General features: G+C 43.3%; 1 protein-coding gene across 2 annotated transcripts in view; it reads left to right on the top strand.

The window, feature by feature from the left end:
- The window catches only part of NALCN (sodium leak channel, non-selective), a 323,837-nt gene extending 303,269 nt beyond the window's left edge, over positions 1–20,568 (top strand). For both annotated transcript variants that reach the window (XM_076009294.1, XM_076009295.1), the window contains 10 exons: positions 1,453–1,521; positions 2,597–2,745; positions 3,572–3,665; positions 8,042–8,174; positions 8,840–8,955; positions 10,345–10,502; positions 13,411–13,561; positions 14,844–14,993; positions 16,722–16,836; positions 18,899–20,568. In XM_076009294.1, coding sequence (XP_075865409.1) covers positions 1,453–1,521; positions 2,597–2,745; positions 3,572–3,665; positions 8,042–8,174; positions 8,840–8,955; positions 10,345–10,502; positions 13,411–13,561; positions 14,844–14,993; positions 16,722–16,836; positions 18,899–19,092 — 1,329 coding nt within the window. In that variant the 3' untranslated portion in view covers positions 19,093–20,568. The remainder of the gene's footprint in view (positions 1–1,452; positions 1,522–2,596; positions 2,746–3,571; positions 3,666–8,041; positions 8,175–8,839; positions 8,956–10,344; positions 10,503–13,410; positions 13,562–14,843; positions 14,994–16,721; positions 16,837–18,898) is intronic.
- Positions 20,569–21,399: the final 831 nt, after the last annotated feature.

Here is a 21,399-nt window from a genome sequence, read left to right on the forward strand (position 1 = left end):
TATGAACTTTACAGCCTGGAAAGCTAGGTAGATATTCATCACATGCTCACAAATCAATGATAACCATGCATTTGGTGAAGGACGTGAAGTCAAGCCCATGTTTCTGGGACGACGTGTACATCATGGTGAGAGATGGCTTCATCAGAGAGGTCCAGGGGGGCACCCTTGAGGGAGTGATGGTTGGGTTCCCTCTGTGGGATGAGGGGAGAACATTTCGGGCCTCTGTCCCTACGAAGGAAGGGTGCGGGAGCTAGAAGAAGGATCATGTGCCTGGAGTAGAAGGAGAGTAACATACTACAATATTTAGATGGGTAAAGGATCAGACCTCTCAGGACCTTGTGGTCTAGGTTATCATCCTAGAAGCTGTTGATTGTCATTACTTCCAGAATGTAAAGAGAAAAAGTATCTACAGTAGATCTTGAGCTAACATGGAAAAAAGAGGCAGCAAGACCCATGATTTTTATTTCTCCAGATAAATTGCAGCCAAAATCTACTCAGTTCAACCCAAAGAGTCAAGTAGGTTCCTAAGCCCAGAGAGGAAATCTTAAACCAAAAAGACCAATTTGCCTATTCTGCCTAACTGCTTTTGAGCTTCTCCGAGAAGCTCTCTGGTCTTGGAAGGATGATCATTCTCCATCATATTTTGCAGCGGAAGGAAGGCGCAGTCCTTGTTCCCCATCCAAAATTGCTATGTGTGTGCATTCGTTTATTGGACCTCGCCAAGCATCTCACTGGACCCCCTTCCTGGGGGCCCATCTGTGACTGTTGTCACTTGGCTAGGCAAACCTCTTCGAAAATAATCACACTTTGGCATCAGCTGAATGTCAAGGTTGTTATTGCAGTTAGAGCTGGTGGGATCTTTGTTTCTCAAATGAAGCTTTCTTATTCATAAAGTGCAGTCATCTCTTCCTGCTAACCACGCACTTGAAGAAAGAGCTGGAGGTGTTCCTGAGTGGGGAGGACTTCTCTGAAATCAGCTTGGACTAAGGAACATGTGGTTGGTCTTCAGAGGTCTCTGGAGACCTTCAGAGAGAAGGAGTCTGACTTCTGGCCACCTTCTCCAACCTGGGCCCTTCCTCTTTGCTGGGATCCCTCTATCTCCTATCCCACTTGACATTCTTATGTTGCATTTTAATCCTGTATTTGTCACACCCTGTCCTTAGAAAAGCTGATCACTATTTTATGTAAAATAAATTTCAACATACAGAATTTGGCTGAGCAAAACAGAACCCAAAGTTTCATTTGCAATTGAATTTTATATCTGATATTTATTCATGAGTTTTTGCAGTGACCTTTTTCAGCACCTTTTTTAGATAAAATCCTTATAAGAATTTTCACATTTTATTAAACTAATTATTCAGTAGACTTCACAGAAGACTTAAAATGAAAAATGGAACTGTAACAAAATCTTTTGTTCAAATTATGAGAGGCTGTCTTCTGTTTAAATTTCAGAACGCATATACCTACATGATGGGCGCTTGTGTGATTGTGTTTAGATTTTTCTCTATCTGTGGAAAGCATGTAAGTACTTTGTGAAGAATCCTCTCGAAGGTTACATACACAGTGAAGAAAGGAACAGTGACCAATTGACTATAGTCTTACCTCTTGGTGTTCAGAACTGTAGTCAACAAATTGCCAGACATCATAAGTCAAGATTAACAAATACTAAATATTAAAACGAATCAGTAGCCTAGTTATCTTTTGATATGTTTCCTGCTGGTTATGGTGTTTAATTTATTCTTTATATTTGCTAAGTAAACTCAATTATAAATTAAAGATAACATAGTCATGGAAGCAAAAACCAATGTTCTTTCTTAATGCATCATTAATGCATCATTGTTGTTTTCGTTTTTCATAAAGTTAAGTAACTTTACTTCAAAGAAAAATAATCTTTAATGATCTTTCATTATTTCATGATTCCAGATTTCTTTATATTCTTTGTTAATATTTATGTATACATTCCACATATATTTTTCATTTTTAAAAATGCTGTTTCCTTTTTTATTACTAACATTATTTCACATATATATTCCATATATCCACATAATCAATATATTATGAATTGATGGTTATTTAGTATCATACCATTGCCTAGGTTTGTTTTTATGAAAGTCTGTGGAAGAAACCTGAGTTTACTTGTTCTAGGTCAACAACGCATAGCCCTTCTCACAGAGCTTTGGGGAGCAGGTGAAGAAGAAATGGAAGTCTAGGCTGGGCACAGTGACTCATGCCTGTAACTCTAGCACTCTGGGAGGCCAAAGGGAGAGGACCGCTAGAGCTCAGGAGTTCAAGACCAGCCTGAGCAAGAGTGAGAGACCCTGTCTCTAAAAAAAAAAAAAAAAAAAAAGGAAAGGCTAAAAAGCTCAGGGTGCTACTTTTACTAATTTGGCTGAAGAGACTGAATAGTTTGAAGTGCAAATAAATTTCTCAATGCCTGGTAGTTTTTGAATAATATTCAGATTTAATACCTAATAGAAAGCAACTTTCAAATGATAGACTTGATCACTCTTGAGCCAATCTGCTTAAATATTAGTTATCACTCAGGTCTTCATGAATTTTCTCTCCTTCTCTCCCCTCCCCACCCCGTGGTCACCAGGTGACACTGAAGATGCTTCTCCTGACAGTCGTGGTCAGCATGTACAAAAGCTTCTTCATCATAGTGGGAATGTTCCTCTTGCTGCTGTGTTATGCTTTTGCTGGAGTTGTCTTATTCGGTACTGTGAAATATGGAGAGAACATTAACAGGTTGGTGTATGTTTACCTTTCTATTCATTTATCAAACAAATGTTTTAAGTTGATAAAATCATAAGTAATCTCTTAAATATCTTTTGTCTATTAAAAACTGGGTAAAGGGAGAAGGGAAGCAATCAGTTGGAAATTAAAATAGCCACATTTTAAATGACATTTTTCCCATTGAAAAAGGCATTTATTCACTTTTATTTTAGAAACCTTAGAAACTTCAGAAATTACAGAACACCAAAAGAGTCCATAATTCTACCAACACTCAGTAATAACACTCCTAATTCCAGCGCTTTTTCTATCTCTACATGTTGCCAAAAAATGATATATTATTTTTAGATAAAACTATTTTGAGATACTTTGGGTAGTGGGGTTTTTTTCCCCAGCAAAATAAGGGACATTAGAGCCCCCAAAATGGTTGTATTACCTGAAAAGCATTTTTCAAAGATTATCTTAAATTCTATGGAAGCATCTTATAATATTTTTTAAAAAATTGCTGAAAGAACAAAGTATTTACAAATGTGTCTTGTTGTAAAAATTATTAATTTATGAAAGAAAGAATCACTTAGTTGCCAAAGCTTGCTTACTCAATCCTTCAAGATGCATGGCAGTAAATTGGTGACCAGGCTAGAGTTGGGTTATTCGGACAGCTGTACTTGGGACAAGTACAAATGACAAACAAATAAAAGAGTCTAACTTTTGGAAAAGGTAACTTCACAACCAAAGTTGCTGTAATATCCACCTGTTTGGGTGGTGACAAACTCATAATACTTCATGACAAACCATTCTATTCACATTCTGGTGTTGTTTTTTTTTTTTTTTCTTAAATTAGGCATGCAAACTTTTCTTCAGCTGGCAAAGCTATTACTGTACTGTTCCGAATTGTCACAGGTGAAGACTGGAACAAGATTATGCACGACTGTATGGTAAGTATCTCCTCATCACTACCAATACCTGGACTTAGAATCAGCATGAAACTCTTTGGCAATGCAATATTGGCAATGTCATCCATGTTGGCATCAAGACTTTATATACAAAATATATATCCTGGCCTTTTAGTCTGTAAAATAGCATTCTTTTACATTCCAATGTATGAATATCTAAGGAAAAATACAACCCAAATTGAGCCATTGTAGAGATAGAGATATCTACAAGGATATGTAGATATGTGGATATTGTAGAATTGAGCCATTCAACAGATATACATCATGTGAGCCTTGTTCTTTCCCTCCCATCTTTAACACTTTGGTGGTCAAAGTTAAGCCAGGGCTCTCCACTTCTTCAATTGCATGTATCCAACAGGTAGAGATTCACTGAGCCCCTGGTTTGTCCTGGGCCATATAATAGGTGCTAGGTCTTCAACAATGCCAAGGCATCCTCCCCGAGCTTACATCATGGGCTATGAGCTACTCTTCCTTTGGTATCCTGCCTTCTCTGGGCTAATACTCCATCATCCTTCTGATCTCAATTTAAATATGCATTCCTTCAGGTCTTTTGCCTTAAGCTAAGATTGCCTGTTATAAATTCTTACAATGCTCTATATTTGCCCTTTGTAGTAAGTATCATAACTGAGTGAATTATTGGCTTAAATTAGATTATTTCATCTCTTTTTTACTATAGGACAGATCAGTGCTGTCCTATAAAAATTTCTGCAGTGATAGAAATCTGCACTGTCCAATTCAGGAGCCACTAGCCATAGGTGGTTATTGAGCACTTGAAATGTGACTAGCACAACTAAGGAACTGAATTTTACATTTTATTCAATTTTATTTCATGTTAATTAACATATATGTAAATGTAAATGGCCACTCGGAGCCAGTGGCCAATGTATAGGACTGAAATGCACAGCTTTTGGCTGTCAGCAGGGTCAGGGGACAGGATCTGTGCCTTCCTTACTCATCTCTCCCCAGCACTTGACACAAGTCTAGCACATACTAGGAGCTCCAAGACTTTACGCATGAATGAATGGGGACAGAATTTACCAAATCAAATAGGCAGAAGTTAATCAATTCTAAATAACAGTACAGGCAGAATGCTATGGGAATATTGAAGAAAGAACTAGTGTCTGGGTGAAAAAAACCAGGAAGACTTCTCAGAGGTGTTGGCATTTTATTAGGCCTCTAAAGAATGAGAAGGTTTTTGATAACCTAAGTCTTGTGCTATTTCATAACATGCCATAAAGGTGTTACAGGCATGGGGATTACTTCTTTCACAATTTGAATGTGGACTTGCTATGTACAGGCATACCTCGTTTTATTGCGCTTCACTTTATTGCACTCCGCAGATATTGCGTTTTGTGAAAATTGAAGGTTTGTGGCAACGCTGTGCCCACAAGTCTGTCAGCGCCATTTTTCCAACAGCACAAACTCACTTCCATGCTCTCTGTCACATTTTGGTAATTCTCGCAATATTTCAAACTTTTCCATTATTATTTCTGTTATAGTGATCAGCGATCTTTGATGTTAATGTCGTAATTGTTTTAGGGTGCTACAGATGGCTTCCAAAAAAGACAATGAACCTAACTGATAGATATTGTGTGTTCTTACTGCTCCACCAACTGGCCATTTCCCCATCACTCTCCCTCTTCTTGGCCTCCCTATTCCCTGAGACACAGAATCGTGGAAATCAGGCCAATTAATAACCTTACAATAGCCTCTAAGTGTTCGAGTGAAAGAAGAGTCACAGGTCTGTCACTTTAAATCAAAGCTAGAAATGATTAAGTTTAGTGAAGAAGGATGTTAAAAGCTGAGATAGGCCAAAAGCCAAGTTGTGAAGGCAAAGGAAGAGTTCCTGAAAGAAATTTGAATGTTCCTCCAGTGAACACACAAATGATAAGAAAGCAAAACAGCCTTATTGCTCAGATGATGAAAGATGTAGTGGTCGGGATAGAAGATCTAACCAACTCACAACATTCCCTTAAGCCAAAGCCTAATCCAGAACAAGGCCCTGACTCTCTTCAATCTTATGAAGGCTGAGAGAGTTGAGGAAACTGCAGTAAAGAAGTTTAAAGCTAGGAGAGGGCTGGTTTATGAGGTTTAAAGAAAGAAGCCATCCCATAACCTAGAAGTGCAAGGTGAAGCAGCAATGCTGATGGACAAGCTGCAGCAAGTTAACCAGAAGCTCTAGCAGATGTCACCGATGAAGTGACACTAAACAGCAGATTTTTAATGTGTGGGAAATGGCCTTTTCTTAGAAGAAGATGCCATCCAGGACTTCCATAGCTAAAGAGAAGAAGTCAATTCCTGGCTTCAGAGCTTCAAAGGACAGGCTGACTCTCTTGCTAGGGGCTATTGCAGCTGGTGACTTGAAGCTAAAGCCGGTGCTCACTTACTGTTCTGAAAAATTCTAGGGTCCTTAAGAGTTATGCTAATCTACTTTCCCTCTGCTCTATAAATAAAATAACAAAGCCCAATGACAGTGCAGCTGTTTACACCATGGTTTACTGAATTTTTAAACCCACTGTTGAGATCTACTGCTCAGAAAAAAGATTCCTTTCAACATATTACTGCTCATTGACAATGTACCCAAGAGCTCTGATGGAGATGTACAAGGACATCAATGTTTTCATGTCTGCTAACACAGCATCCATTCTGCAGCCTGTGGATCAAGGAGTCATTTAAACTTTCAAGTCTTTTTTTTTAAGACACAGTCTCACTTTGTTGCCCAGGCTAGAGTGAGTGCCCTGGTGTCAGCCTAGCTCACAGCAACCTCAAACTCCTGGGCTCAAGTGATCCTCCTGCCTCAGCCTCCCGAGTAGCTGGGACTACAGGCATGCGCCACCATGCCCAGCTTACTTTTTCTATATATATTAGTTGGCCAATTAATTTCTTTCTATTTATAGTAGAGACGGGGTCTCACTCTTGCTCAGGCTGGTTTCGAACTCCTGACCTTGAGCAATCCGCCCGCCTCGGCCTCCCAGAGTGCTAGGATTACAGGTGTGAGCCACCATGCCCAGCCTAAACTTTCAAGTCTTATTACTTAAAAAATACATTTCGTAAGGCTATCACTTTCACAGAATGCTATTCCTCTGATGAATATGGACAAAGTAAATTAAAAACCTTCTGGAAAAGATTTACCATTCTAGGTGCCATTAAGAACATTCATTATTCATGGGAAGAGGTCGATATATCAACTTTAACAGGGATTAAAAGAAGTTGATTTCAACCTTCATGGATGACTTTATGGGTTTCAAGACTTCAGTGAAGGAAGTAACTATAGATGTAACGGAAATAGCAAGAGAACTGGAATTAGAAGTGGAACTTGAGGATGAGATTGAATTGCTGCCATCTCAGGATCAAATTTAAAGGGATGAGGATGAGCAAAGAGTGATTTCTCTACTCCTGGTGAAGACGCTGTGCACATTGCTATAATGACAACAAAGGATTTAGAATATTACATACTCTCAGTTGCTAAAGCAGCGGCAGGGGTTGAGTGGGTTGACTCCAGTCTTAAAAGTTGTTCTACTATGGGTAAAATGCTGTCAAACAGCATTGCATGCTACAGAAAAATCTTTCATGAAAGGAAGAATCAATCAACGTGGCGAACTTCATTGTTGTCTTATTTTAAGAATTGCCACGTCCACTCCAAACTTCAGCAACCACCACCCTGGTCAGACAACAGCCATTAGCGTAGAGGCACGACCCCAGCAGCAGCAGAAAGATTACTACTCACTGAAGGCTTGGCTGATCATTAACAATTTTTAGCAATAAAGTATTTTAATTAAGGTATATACTTTGGTTTTTTTAGTCATAATGCTATTGCACACTTAATAGACTGCAGTATAGTGTAAACACACCTTTATTATGCACTGAGCAACCAACAAATTCATGTGACTCACTTTATTGAGATATTCTCTTTATTATGGTGGTCTTCAGCCAAACCTGCAGTATCTCCGAGGTATGACTGTATAGTTCACCTTCCTAAATCTTAACCCATTCACTTAAGTCAGAGAAAAAATGTTATTGGACTTTCTGTGGTTCGCATCATAGTGGCTACTTATCACCTGGTGGAGGTAGCAGAAAGAGTATCTGGTAGAGAAAAGCAGCTCATTTACATGGTACCTTTAAAAAGGGCAACGAACTTGGGATTGTACAAGACTAAAAGCATAGCATAAATGAAATATTCTTTTTGATTTTTGCTACAGATGGTCTACCCAATGTCTGTGGCTTTTGAAAGACGACTTTGAAGTTAATTATATTCCATATGGTTAGGAATATATTCACTCACTGTAGTCAGTTAGCAGAAATTTGTATTCTTCTCTACTCTCATCCTCGGCTCCCTCTTCCGCCCCGCTGCCCCAAAGGTTCAGCCTCCTTTCTGTACTCCAGATGAATTTACATACTGGGCAACAGACTGTGGAAATTATGCCGGAGCACTTATGTATTTCTGTTCATTTTATGTCATCATTGCCTACATCATGCTAAATCTGCTTGTAGGTAAGTGATGTTCGTTGAGTATTATTTAATGTCTTTGAACTCAGGTACTTAGATAATTATGTACAATTTTCAGGTAATTATCCTGTGTTGGTTGGGGAGGGTGTTTCATGGCATTAATTATAAATTGTTGCCTCTCAGTCCAAAAGCTGAAAAGAGCTTTGAAAGGCATGTAAATGACAGTTGATTGCAATTTTAAGAGTTGTGCTATTTATTATGATCATTAATTTCACAAGAGCTCTTCTCATGGATTGAGTTGAACTAATATCAGAAAGGGCTGTCTCCATAGCCTGGAAATACTGCATTTATGGTTTCGAAGGGCTCACGTTATTCACCCAGCTGTGGGGCCACCCAGAACTCAACTTGACCTTTAAAAACTGCCCTGGAACTCTCAACTGAGAGTTAAGGCCAGCTGGCGCGAGTTTCTATATACACAGGCCGTGTGTTTGTGCCCAGGACCTTCATGTTTTGGAAGGCCAGGAGCTGGATAAATAGTGCAAAACATGCCAACTTGGAAACTATACTAGAAGCACTTTAAAAATTTGGCTAATGTTGTAAGTGATAAAATCTACTATTAATAATAGATGTTTTCCCCTCTTAAAATTAGCATCATTGTCTAATTTCTGGGTTTTTCTTTCTTTCTTTCTTTCGTTTTTTTGTTGCTTAAGCCATCATTGTGGAGAATTTCTCCTTGTTTTATTCCACGGAGGAAGACCAGCTTTTAAGTTATAATGATCTTCGCCACTTTCAGATCATATGGAATATGGTGGATGATAAAAGAGAGGTAGGAGGCTGCATTGTTGTTTCATACCCCATCCCAAGGAGACTTACTGACATTTCTCAAACACGTGGTATTGAAATTGGCAGTTGATGTGTATTGGATTTTGAATGGCCATTGGTGAATTGCAGACAACTGTCACCAACAGTGCGCTAGGAATCGAGAGGGCCAGCATAGTTCCTCCCCGTGTCCTTTCCCGCCATGAACATCCCTTTCTTCAAACTTCCAGAAGTTCAGCAAGGAAAGGAAGCCAAAGGAGCTCTGAAGGAATCATTGCTGGTCTCAGGGCAGGGTCACTCTATTGCAGACTCAGGGTCACCAACACACTCAAGCAACAATCCTCATTGAAAGTCCAAAGGAGTTATTTCAGTGGTATGTGAAAGTGGTTGTTCCGAATTATTTTTGAGTTATTATTTAAATGTTTTAACCATAATAAAGCTTACCCAAGATTTCCTAGAATTAGCCAAAGTAGCAGCAGCTCTTGTTCCTCTCTTTCTCCTCCTTCTTCTTCATTTCTTTCTTCCTTCCTCCTCTTCCTCCTCTCTCTTCTTCATCCTAGCAAACACTGGGGCACAGCTCCAGCCACTGAAGATACAGCAGTGAACAAGACGGAAGGGTCTCCATGCTCACAGAGCTTACATTCCACTAAGTGGAGACAAAGAATACCAGTAGTAGTCGTAGCAGTATTTTCAAGAAGTTATAAACACTTAGGAAAAGGTTAAACAGTAAAACACGGTAGTGGCCGGGACAGACTAGTCTAGCAGGACAGTCATGAAGTCCTGCCTGAGGAGGTAGCATCTGAAAAGCAAGGCAAGTTCAGCCACAGGAAGACCCGGGGGAAGGTCTGAAACTGGTTTCAGGAAGTGTTGACGAAGGCACAAAGACCAGGGAGCCCCCAAGCATCATAAATGACGGGTCCTGGACTCGGGGCAAGGCCTGCCGGGTAGTGCACGGCCCCCACCTGCTCTGTAAGTGCTCACTCTGATACCCCTGTCCCCACCCAGGCTCCAGTCTTCTCGGGTTTTTCTTCCAAGGTAGCACCCTGCGTGCACGACCATCTGGCCCGACTCTTTCATCTCATCCAGATCCACGTGTATCTGCACAACTGTCACGAACAGGAATCTCCTTCCATCTGATACACACGTGGACGACCACACCACTCTTCACACCGAGACACTAGTACCTGGCAGGGAGTCATCGCTCCCTTTTTCATCTCGTGCTCTTCTTAACACACATAATTCCACCCAGCCTCCAGGAGGGAGACAACTTTCTTCACGCCCTTTGAGAAATAGCTACCTCCCCACTCTCACTTTTTTATTTTTTTCCCCCAAGAAACACAAGCCAATCACTCTGGCCTGGAGGTGACTTACGGGTTCCTGTGCTCTCTGCCCCCAGGGCGTGATCCCCACGTTCAGAGTCAAGTTCCTGCTCCGGCTGCTGCGGGGGAGGCTGGAGGTGGACCTTGACAAAGACAAGCTCCTGTTCAAGCACATGTGCTACGAAATGGAGAGGCTGCACAACGGCGGGGACGTCACCTTCCATGACGTCCTGAGGTTCGTATGGGGAGGGTGCTCTCAGTCCAGCATCCCGGAGCCAAACCGGGTTCAGAAACGAAAGCTGCGATTGATTGCCAGAGGGCTTGGGAAACGCAACAAACAGGTGTGTTCATAACCAAAAACGCCACCCCTGCCGGGCTCGGGAAGCAGGGCCACGCATTCCTGGCCCAAAGTGTCCTTTCTCACCATGCTGTGATGATCACCTCCAGGTTGGTGCCTCTCCCAGGAGGAGTGACAGCCCAGGAGGGCCCCTTCCCAACTGGGGAGCTCCCCCAGGGGGACAGGTGGAAGGGAACTTGCGGAGCAGAGTCCTGCCCTTCATTTTGTGATGGGGGAACCGCCACGCAGGAGTTGAGCGACTTGCTCTCGGTTTCCGGGCTCCGTGGCAAAGCTGCAGCTAAAATCCAATCTCCTCGCTTGGACGGTCCAACAAGAATTTGCCTGGCCTGCTGTGTGCTGGTTGCCCCATCTTGGTGAAAACACCACGTTTTCCAGACATTTAATGAGCACCCAGACAGAACGAAAGGTCAAACCGAGGCTCTGCCTTCTCTTCTCTCTGAGTGGCTTCTGTGGCACTTTCCTGGGGCCGCTGTAACTGAGTGCCGTATGCTGAGCAGCTGCAGCTACAGAAATGTGTTGTCTCAGGGTTCTGGGGGCAAGAAGTCAGACCAAGGCGTGGGTGGGCAGGTGGTTCCTTCTGAGGCCAAGAGGGAGAATCTGCTTCTCGCCGAACTTTGGTTATTCACTGGCATGTGGGTTATTCCTTGACTTGCAGAAGTACCACCCCACCCTCTGCCTTCTCCTTCACATGGCATTGTCCCTCTCTGTGTGTGTCTATGTCCAAACCCTGCTTTTATAAGGAATCCAGTCATACTGGATTAGGGGCCCACCCCACTCCAGTGTGACCTCATCTTAACTAATTACATATGAAATGACCTATTTGCAAATAAGGTCACATTCCAAGGTATCAGGGGTTAGGGCTCCAACATGGTTTTTTAGGGGGTGGAGGGAACATTCGACTCATAACAGTTTCTTAAACAGGGGTCCATGGATAAAAATTCAGAGGTCAATATAATTGCAAGGGTAAGCAATTACCTCTTTATTTTCACTAATCACTCCCTGAAATGCAGCATTGTCTTCCATGACTAGGCATCAGACCACCGCAGCATTAACCCTATCCGAGTCTTTGTCACCAGTAGAAATCAGAGATACTTTCGCGTCACGTTATTGGCTGCCCCAGCTGGTATCTTAAAATATCATTTATGCTACCCAGTAGTAGTCGTTTGACCTCAGCTTGATATTATTATTTAATGGAATGACAAAGAAGCACTTCTGTTACTATATCACTAACTTTTTAAAGAAAATATAATCTGAGAACTGTATTTCAGTATAATTGCTTTCCTTTGAAAAAATGTGTATTTCATTTTATACATTAAAGCATTATTCTAAGAAATGTCCCATAGGTTCCACTGCCAAAGGCATCCATGCCACAAAAAAAAAAAAAAGTTAAACAAGGATGGACCAGCGGTAGCTATTTCAGTCACATCGCAAGTACATGACAAGTCACGTGTTGGGTATTGTGTCACGTATTTTTTTAGGAGTATTCAAATGTACACAGATAGGCTTGTGCCCGAAAGCTGAAAAAAAGATCAGATCAGAACAGGTAGATTCTTGGAAAAGTCCACTCGGGTTATCAATTTTTACCTCCCACTATTCACTTCTTCTGTGAATAAACTAAAAAGCAGTAAAAGACAGGACAGAAAATACATATAAACAACAAAGGATGTCCTCCCTCTGTCGCTAGGAGCAGTCTTTCCTCCTGGTGACAGATATTTTTTTAGATTGAACGTGAGGCACATAGACATACTGTTGTCACTGATAATTAATATTCAACCTCTGCAGAACACAGTGGTGCATCTAATAAAAATAGACCCAGGCCAAGTCAAGGTGGTGTTGTTTCTCCTTTTCCTCTGCCTCCAGCCCTGTATACGGTAAGAACAGTGAGTCAGAGATGAGATTCCTCATGAAACAGGGAGGAGAGGAAGAGCAAATGCATTTTTGTCCTCCATGGTGGGAAGAGACTTAGCGAAGAAGAGATGACCAGTGTACCAGTGCTCTCGACAGCCCCCATGCTGTGGTTTGGGCTCTGGTGGGGGGAGCTGAGCTCACAGCGAGGGGTAGGCAGGGGCTGAGCAATGGGCTGGGACCCTGTGGCTTCTGCAGGGTGTACCCCACTGCCAGCCAGGAGAGGCTGTGTTCTCCTTTGGCACTGGACCCCTTGGCCCTGAGATACAATGAGCTGCCTCAGTGCCCCCGGGCCCAATGCAACGCATCAGTGTGTTAGTATCACTTACCACTGCTTGGGCCTGTGGTGCCAAGGGCTACATGGCAGTGGATATTCAACCCTGGTGTTTTAGGCTGTAAAATCAATAAGGAAGATACAGGGAGACAAATGAAATAAATGGAGAGGTGAACAGGGTTGGTGCCATGCATGACACATGGCCGAGCACTCAGTGGAGCTAAGTGTGAAGAAAGGATGGAGGGAACACCCTTCCTTCTGCAAGGGGAGTCCACAGTCTGTTCTTACACACCCAACAACAGAAATCGTGGCTTATCCTGGATCTTTTGTTTTCCGGGAACACAGATGGCACTTACTGTAATAACCTCACAGATATTAACTCACTTAGTCATTGAACAAAGTAGGTCCCATGACTATCCTGGTTTACAGATGAGGGCAGGAAGACACAGAGGGGTGACAGGACCAGCCAAGTCACCACCATAAGGGGTGGTGTCAGCACACCGCGCTCGTTGGGCTGAGTGATGTCCTCTCTGGATTTTGAAACGTCTAAGGGTCTGAATCCCAGATGCGTCAGCCCTGCAACTGCTGTCGTATTTCCCCCACCAGCATGCTTTCATACCGGTCCGTGGACATCCGGAAGAGCCTGCAGCTGGAGGAGCTGCTGGCCAGGGAGCAGCTGGAGTACACCATAGAGGAGGAGGTGGCCAAGCAGACCATTCGCATGTGGCTGAAAAAGTGCCTGAAGCGCATCAGAGCCGTGAGTGAAGCGCAAGCTCGCGGGGCGTTTAGACCACGTCCGCCTCCTCCTTGACGGTGGCCGGAGGATGCTGCGAACCTTAACCCTAGTCCCCATCCAGCCCTTCCGTCTTTAGCAGAGTCTGTAAGACCTTTCAACTGAATCGCATTGTTACAATATACCACGAAGGCTTAAAAAGCAGTTTATTGTTATTAAAATATTCACAATGTCCACTCATAAAACTCACACTTACAAAACTGTGCAACGCTCCAAAATTCTCTACATATTGACCAGCGACTGGATTTACAAAACTACTTTTCAATTGCCGCTTAAAATCCCAACATATTGTTGGTAATGTTGTTTGGTCTTTAAAGACCACCTCTCCTGGGAGTTTAATGATCTGTTTGCTGCTTCCTGAACTCTAAGCTCATAAGATTCTCTAACTCCCAAGTTAATGAACATATACTGTGCTGGCATAGACTGTGCTTACAGGGAACGTTTCTTAGGGAATTACTTTTATGAATGCTTTTGGCTTATACTTCACACACACAGGGGAAAAAGACTAAACGAATTACCAAACATTTATATATAACAGAGATTTTTTAAATCTTGTTCCTCAGAACAACAGCATCAACTGCAGAGACATATATTTCTATTGGAGAAGAAAAGGTCCCTAGAGAAAAGAAACACCCCAACCTTCTACAGCAAGGCCACTGCCCCCTGCGGCCCAGTCACAACTTGTGCCTGTAGCTCTGCTAGCTCCAGGGATCAAATCTGGCCCGGAGAGGGCACAAAAAGTCCTGGCTTCAGTATGTTCGGAGACAGATTGGCCTGCTTGCTTGGCCTCTTGCACTGGCCTGCAAACTCCAGGGCCAAGACAAGAGCAAAGGTTTTCTCACCCACCCAAGGCTCTCTGCCACTTACAATTTCCAGGCAATGGGAGGTGGGGTAGAGTCTGCATTGTCTTAATGAGCACAGAATAAAATGAAGAGGGAAAAAATAGAACAGCCATGTTAGGAATCTTAAAAGCTAGTGTTATATCAATGGGCATAACTGTTGTAATGGTTATGTAAATGGAACTTGAAGGGGAGGGCAATTCCTAAGTCTCGAAGCCCTCCTTTGCATCAGTCCAACTCAACCGAACATTGAAATCGTTAAGGATTCCTATTTGGAAGTTCCCAAGTGGCCACCGATCATGCAGGTCTTCGGGGAGGGGAGAAGAAAACATGATCTGAGAGGCGGTGGGGCAGGGGATACGGGGTTTATTTTCCCGTTCCTTGAAGGAAAAACCGTGTCTCCGCAGAAACAGCAGCAGTCGTGCAGCATCATCCACAGCCTGCGAGAAAGTCAGCAGCAGGAGCTGAGCCGGTTCCTGAACCCGCCCAGCATCGAGACCACGCAGCCCAGCGAGGACGCGAACGCCGGCAGTCAGGAGAACAGCGCGCAGCCCGAGGTAAGGCGGGGGGCGCCTCTCATCCGAGCACGTTGGGGGGGGGGGCCTTCTTTTTAAGTACAAAGTAATAAATAAACGTGTGCCGGTCACACAGACATTTCAAACCAGCTGACAACATTTCCAATAGGAATATTTGTATTGAAAAAAACACCAAACGATGGAAACACGTTGAGCCAGATTATGTCTGTGTCTTTGCCATCCAGGACTCACTCGGGGTTATTTCAAAAGAGTCTGATCTGTACAAATACTAAAAAGAGGTTAATTCCCTGAACTTAATAATTCTGGGTGTTTTTTTGTTTTTGTTTTGTTTTGTTTTGTCTAAAGAGTTAACGCCACACCCAAGAGCTGAATTTGAGCCTGGGAGTACTGCATGACTTAGGAGAGCACGGTTTACATGAAGCTCTGCCCTGCATGTTTTCTTCCCTTTGCTAAGAATTTGCAGTAAAAGCAGTGAAAATGTTTGTAATTGGCTTTCAACCTCCTCAGATAGTCAGGCTCATTGAAGATTTCTCCTTCCTTGGTTGGGCATCAGAAGACCATATGGAATTCGGGAGGATTAGCTTGGGGAGGTTCTGTTTGCTGGGGCGCAGCGTATTTTCATTTCCAAGTGCAATCTACGTGTCTGTGGAAGAAGCACAGGGAACTATCAGCGCCCTGGAAGGCCCTGTGCTGTGGGGAGCAGCTGGCAGGGGTCCTACTCCTTTACGAGGCTGCAGTTATGATCTGAGGTTAACGGCATGGAGCCGGCCCAGCGTTCCGTGCCCAGCCCCTGGCAGCAGGAGCTTCATGGTGTGGGTGACAGTCAGGGGCCCCAGATCGATTTTGAAGCCTAAGGCTCCACAGCCCAGCAGGACGCACCAAGAGGCCCTCCTGTTCCATGGCCCAGTTTTGGGGGATTCTATACTGTCAGCTCCCCACCCTGTAGGATTCATCTGCCACCGACGACAGGGACTTGTGCAGGGATTGTCAACCAAGGGCCAAGGAGGGGCATCTGCAGTGGCCCCGCCACGATCTGCCCTGAGGGTGGCTGGTGATGCCTCATGGTAGGAAACAGGGCCATCGAGGCAGGGGAAAAGTGACGATCGCAGAGCTCTCCATTCTTAGATTAAAAAGCTGAGACATGAACAAATAACCAAGAGGGAATATTGAAGAGAAGTGAAGACCAAGGCATCAGCTAGGAAAGGGAAAGGTGACTGGTGGGCTAGAGAACTAGTAAAATGCACAGAAAGCCTGGCACCTCTCTTTGACTTTAGTTAGATCGTTGTCAGCTCTCTTCTCCCCTGGGGCCCATCCTAGAGCTCTGGCTGCCGAGAACTCTTTCCCTGAAGCGCCACTGACCTCCAGGTTGGCAGAAATACACTGCCCCCACCCCAGCCAGTCCCCACCGCCCACCTCCCTGCCTGCAACGCCACCACGCTTGCCCTGGTTTGCCAGCCAAGGCACAGAAGGCAAACGATGGCGTCCTCCGGTGTGGAGGGAATGAGGTGGTGGGGTGGCTCAGGAATGCCCAAGAAAAGGTGCTCCCTGGAGAGCCATGTCTCTTTTTGACTCTTTTAACCCATTTTCACTTTTCCTTCCCTGATCGTGGACCCTAGGAGTCCATACCGTTCTTCCCGCTTGTTTTCCTGCCATGATTGTTTCTGTCTTACAATCAAATGCGGGCAGAGACAAGGGAGCGGGCACGGTGGTAAGAAAGGGCCACAGCTGCTTCCTTCTCGTCCCGTGCAGACAGGCAGCCAGCAGCAGCTCCTGAGCCCCACGCTGTCCGACAGAGGAGGGAGCCGGCAGGACGCGGCCGAGGGGAAACCCCAGAGGAAGTTTGGGCAGTGGCGCATGCCCTCAGGTACGTGCCTGCAGCCCCTTCCCCACTGACCGACGCATGTTACACATATGTACTCTCTGTGTGCTTTCAAAGTGCAAGTCTGCGTCTACAGTTATGTTCACAAAACAATGAATAGTGTACCCTTAGCAAAACATTCCCCCCAAAATAACTTCACTAAATATGGCCGTACTAGCCCCTATTTTCAGGGACTAGGGTTGTTAAGACAATGCCTGTTAACCAGGATCCAAAAAGAAAAGAGGGAGAGATTTCCAAGGGTTTCCGTATGTGTTCAAGGCATTGCTCAAACATAGGCAAACCTTATCTAAGAGGGAGTGGCCACATACAATCATTCAGAAGGTGCCACAGTGTTCTCAAAGAAGGCACAGACAGACCCCTGCTTTGTCTCAGCATACACTTTGCTGCTGAGCCGGTCCCATCTTTCTGCAAGCTACTTTACCTCCATAATAATAACAACAGCGACAGACACGTACATAGCACTTACGTATGCCAGTCGCTATTGTAAGTGCGTCCCTTGTGTTCCCTCATTTAATCCTCACAATCCTATTATTTTCCACATGTTACTGATTCAGTAAGAGAATTTTCTTCTAGAGGAATATGGGGTTGTGAAAAAGCAGGATAATCCCATTCAGGGTATTCAGGGACGGATGGAGTGCTGCTCTGCACAGCCCAGTGTCCTCTGCACATGGTTTTTCTATAGATAAGTGAGTCCATGCTAAAGTGGGGGCTCTGCAATGCTCTTTAGCTATGCCCCGACTTCAGCCCAGTTTAAGCGAGAAGACGGATGACGTTGCAGACTCTTCTATAGCACATCCGTTCCACAAAGCGGACAACAGTGCAACTTACATTTTAGGCTAAAGATGTTCAGTGGATCCTCATTGACACCACCGCCAAGGAAAATGTCCTTTATCATATCCAGGAGTTTATTGTTGAGGATCAAAGAGGACCCAGCTTCTGCCTGGTTCAAACAAAGCCAAGAATGAGGGGAAACAAGACTGAGTAGGTGGCGGGCCCAGGTCGTGAAGAGCCTTAAATTACAGTCTGAGTAGATTCAATGTTCTCATGTAGGCGATTAGAAGCCAGTAAAGATTTCTGAGCAATATGTGACATTTGGAGATCATGCTGCAGGAAGATTGACTTGGCAGCGGCAAGAGTGAATTGTCTGCGGCAGAGCCCGAGGCGGGTTGCAAGCCGGAGGATGTTAGAGTCGTCTGGGCGTGAGGCAGTGTTGGCCTGGACCGAGCTGCTGGTCTAGACCCTGCAGGGACAGATAGGAGAGATGATCTGGGGAGAACACATAGTCCTCGGTGTTCATGTAAATGAATGAAAGAAAAGATGTTGTCAAAAGTGCTTCCAGTCATCCATGCCTAGATGGCCCCAATGTCAAAAATGGTGACAACCAAAATGACATGCTATGAGGGTCATGCTGAATTTGAGGAGGCAGAGGGGAAGAAAAAGAGCATTTTAAGGGGGCACCAACAATGTCCCAGGTGTCATGCTATGTGCTTTCTTAGGTCATCTCATTTAATCTGTTTTAATCCTCACAATAGTCTAAGGAGGAAATTTTCATGCTCTTCAGTTTATAATGGAGGAAACTTGGGTTCAGAGACACGAACTTGCCCATGTCTACATAGCTATAGGTTATAGAAGTGAGACCCAAGCCCATGACTGTGGGACCCCAAATCCGAATCTTTCTTTCCACATTCTCACTATATCCCTCTCTCCCCTTGCTATTGATTACACACTCCCTTCTTTTCCTTTTTAAAATATGCACATGCTACTGAACACAGATGCACACACATACTTCTATGACGCTTATATTTCCCCCAATTGGCAGTTTTAGCGATTTTCTGGGTTTTGTAATTATCTCGAAATCAAAGGGGTGAGATTCTTTTTTCAAATGGTCTTATTCGTTGTCCAAGTGCTGAAAAGTTCTCTTCCTTAACATCTATGGCTAGGACTTGCTAGCCAGAAGTATTACTGATGGGAATATCACGGTTCAGGAATGATTGCAATAGGGAGAAACAACACCAAGTTGCTCATAGGACTCTTGTTAATCCCACAGCGCCAAAACCAATAAGCCATTCCATGCCTTCAGTCAACTTACCGTTTGGAGGGAGGACAACAATGAAATCTGTAGTGTGCAAAATGAACCCCATGACTGACGCAGCTTCCTGTGGTTCTGAAGTTAAGAAGTGGTGGACCCGACAGCTGACCGTGGAGAGTGACGAAAGTGGAGATGACCTTCTGGATATTTAGGTGAAAATCAAAGCAAATGAAAGTCTCATGGTGGAAACTATTTTCTGCTATTTTTCTTGATTGTCCAGTGAACAATCTGTGATTGATATGTAACTTAATTCCAACTTGTCTCAAGATTTTTTTAAATTTTTGTCCTGCCACTGGAAGGCATAAGCTGTGTATATGATGGGTTATTATCATTGTTCAAGAAAATTTGTATAATGACAGTATTGATAATATTAGAAACTATACCAAGAGCAGATGTATATCATTCAAAATTCCATCTATTCTGTCTGTGTAAACTAAGATGTATAGTCAGTCATATGTGCTCTTAGACATTATGATCATCCCCCAAAAGAGTGCTAAGCCCAAAGTGGCTGATATTTATGGTAACAGGGGCTATAGCTTTAGTTCACATTTTCCCCATTTCCACTAGAAATACTTCTCATGGGAGAATTTATTATTTATGATCGATCTGAAAAGGTCAGCACTGAGCTTATGCTAAAATGATAGTAGTTATACAAACTACAGATTCTGAATTTTTAAAAAAAAGTATATTCTTTTTCTCATGTTATTTTTTTTAAATATGCACAAACTATTTGGAAATCAGAACAAGTCGATTTCTGTCCTCAGTTACTCTAATGAAATTATTGCCAGCTTTGGAGAAAATTGTGTGTACAGGTACCAGGCAAAGAAATTAGCCCAGGATGCTTATGGGATTGGTTTTAAAACAAACCTGTAGATCGATCACTTGAGAGACATGGTTGTGCAAAGTTGTTAAGTTTCTTTAAAAGCTTTGTAATAATTGAGTTAGGCAAAAAGAGTAAAACTATATAGCTAAACTTATTTAAAAAATCTTTGCATGGGTGATGTTATCATTGGCTTTATTTCTCACCCAAGGTGTGTCGTTTTTGCTATAAATGAGCAGAGGCATTATGGATTGATCCCAACACACCATTGCTATATTAGTTTCAAAATGACTTTTCTATTACCAGAAGCTTCCATAGAAATAATGGTGCCCTGCAAAATCTTGCTTTGAACTCAGTTTAGGTAACCCACAACTTAATTGTATTTCTTCACACATCAGTGATCCATGTCCTCTGGAAAAATTATAAATGTAATATGATTACAAAGTACTGTTGGACCTCTTGTGCTGGGTCAGCAAAGTAGAAGTCCGTTTGGCCTTTATATTACAGATTGGAGATTTCTGATTAGAGTTTTTTTTTAATAGAGTGATTATCTCAGAATCCTTTGACCCCTGGTTGCTTTACGATCTCTTCTTCTCTATTTAACATTCTTCAAATAGCCAAATGTCACATTCCTTCTGTATCGCAAATGTAGCACTGTGGTGACAGTCTGTAGTTTATGTGATTCGTTGTAACCATGAGATAATGGGCAACTGAAGTCAGCACAGCCAAAAGGATTTTATTTGACTTTATGTTCCTTTGGAGTTTATTTTTTGTACATAAAAAAATAAATATTGGATTTGTAAAAGAATTTACACTGAATTGATGATCATTTTTAGATCCTTTTCTTGCGTGTGTTGGGAGTGGGCAGGCGACTAGGTAGCTGGCACTTCGCAAACACTGTATTGAATATTTAGTCTGTAATTAGTTGGCAAAAGCTCTGTCCCTGATATTCGTTTCAGCTCAATTTTCTGAGCCAGAATGTTCCTCATCCGTTTGTGCTGATAAGGCTGAACGAACACCCTGCGCCTTCCAAGCCTACAACGCAGCAGAAAAGGCATTTCCATGTCCAGGGCATGGGTCTGTACTAGTGCTGCATAAAAACAGGATTTTTTTTTTTTTTTTTTGGCTCATTACACTTGAGTAATACAGCTTCATTCTCCCAAAACTGCTGAGCCCTTCCTAAAATGCCCGTAATTGATGTTCAGCAGAACATCATTGTTGTTCATTCGCAGTGAAGCTAGAGGCAGAATACCAATGCGCTTAAAGCCACAGCACCCCGTATTTCAATTAAGTGAAACAGCCAGACGCTGCCTGTGGGACGCGTCTCTGTTTTCCTGAAGCAGGTAGGGCAGACGGCGAGCCAGAGAAGACAAGTGCACCCCCTTTCTAGGTTTTACCCCTACATACATAAACATAGGATCAAACCAGTTGCCAGGTGGGAAAACTTAGGCCACAATGCTCCCTGGTCCTTAGGGAAGCCAGAGACTGATACTAATCCCATCATCCCGCCACCCACTGCCTTTAATTAAAGGATGCTGTCAGCTCCAAGGGAACCAGAAAGCATATGAGGTGGAAAACTTGACACAGAGCCCCCAGGGGAGAGCAGACCACACATGCATTGCCCATACGGCAATGCAAG

Source organism: Microcebus murinus, chromosome 13 (genome assembly GCF_040939455.1).
Source record: "Microcebus murinus isolate Inina chromosome 13, M.murinus_Inina_mat1.0, whole genome shotgun sequence".
NCBI classification, from domain to species: Eukaryota; Metazoa; Chordata; class Mammalia; order Primates; family Cheirogaleidae; genus Microcebus; species Microcebus murinus.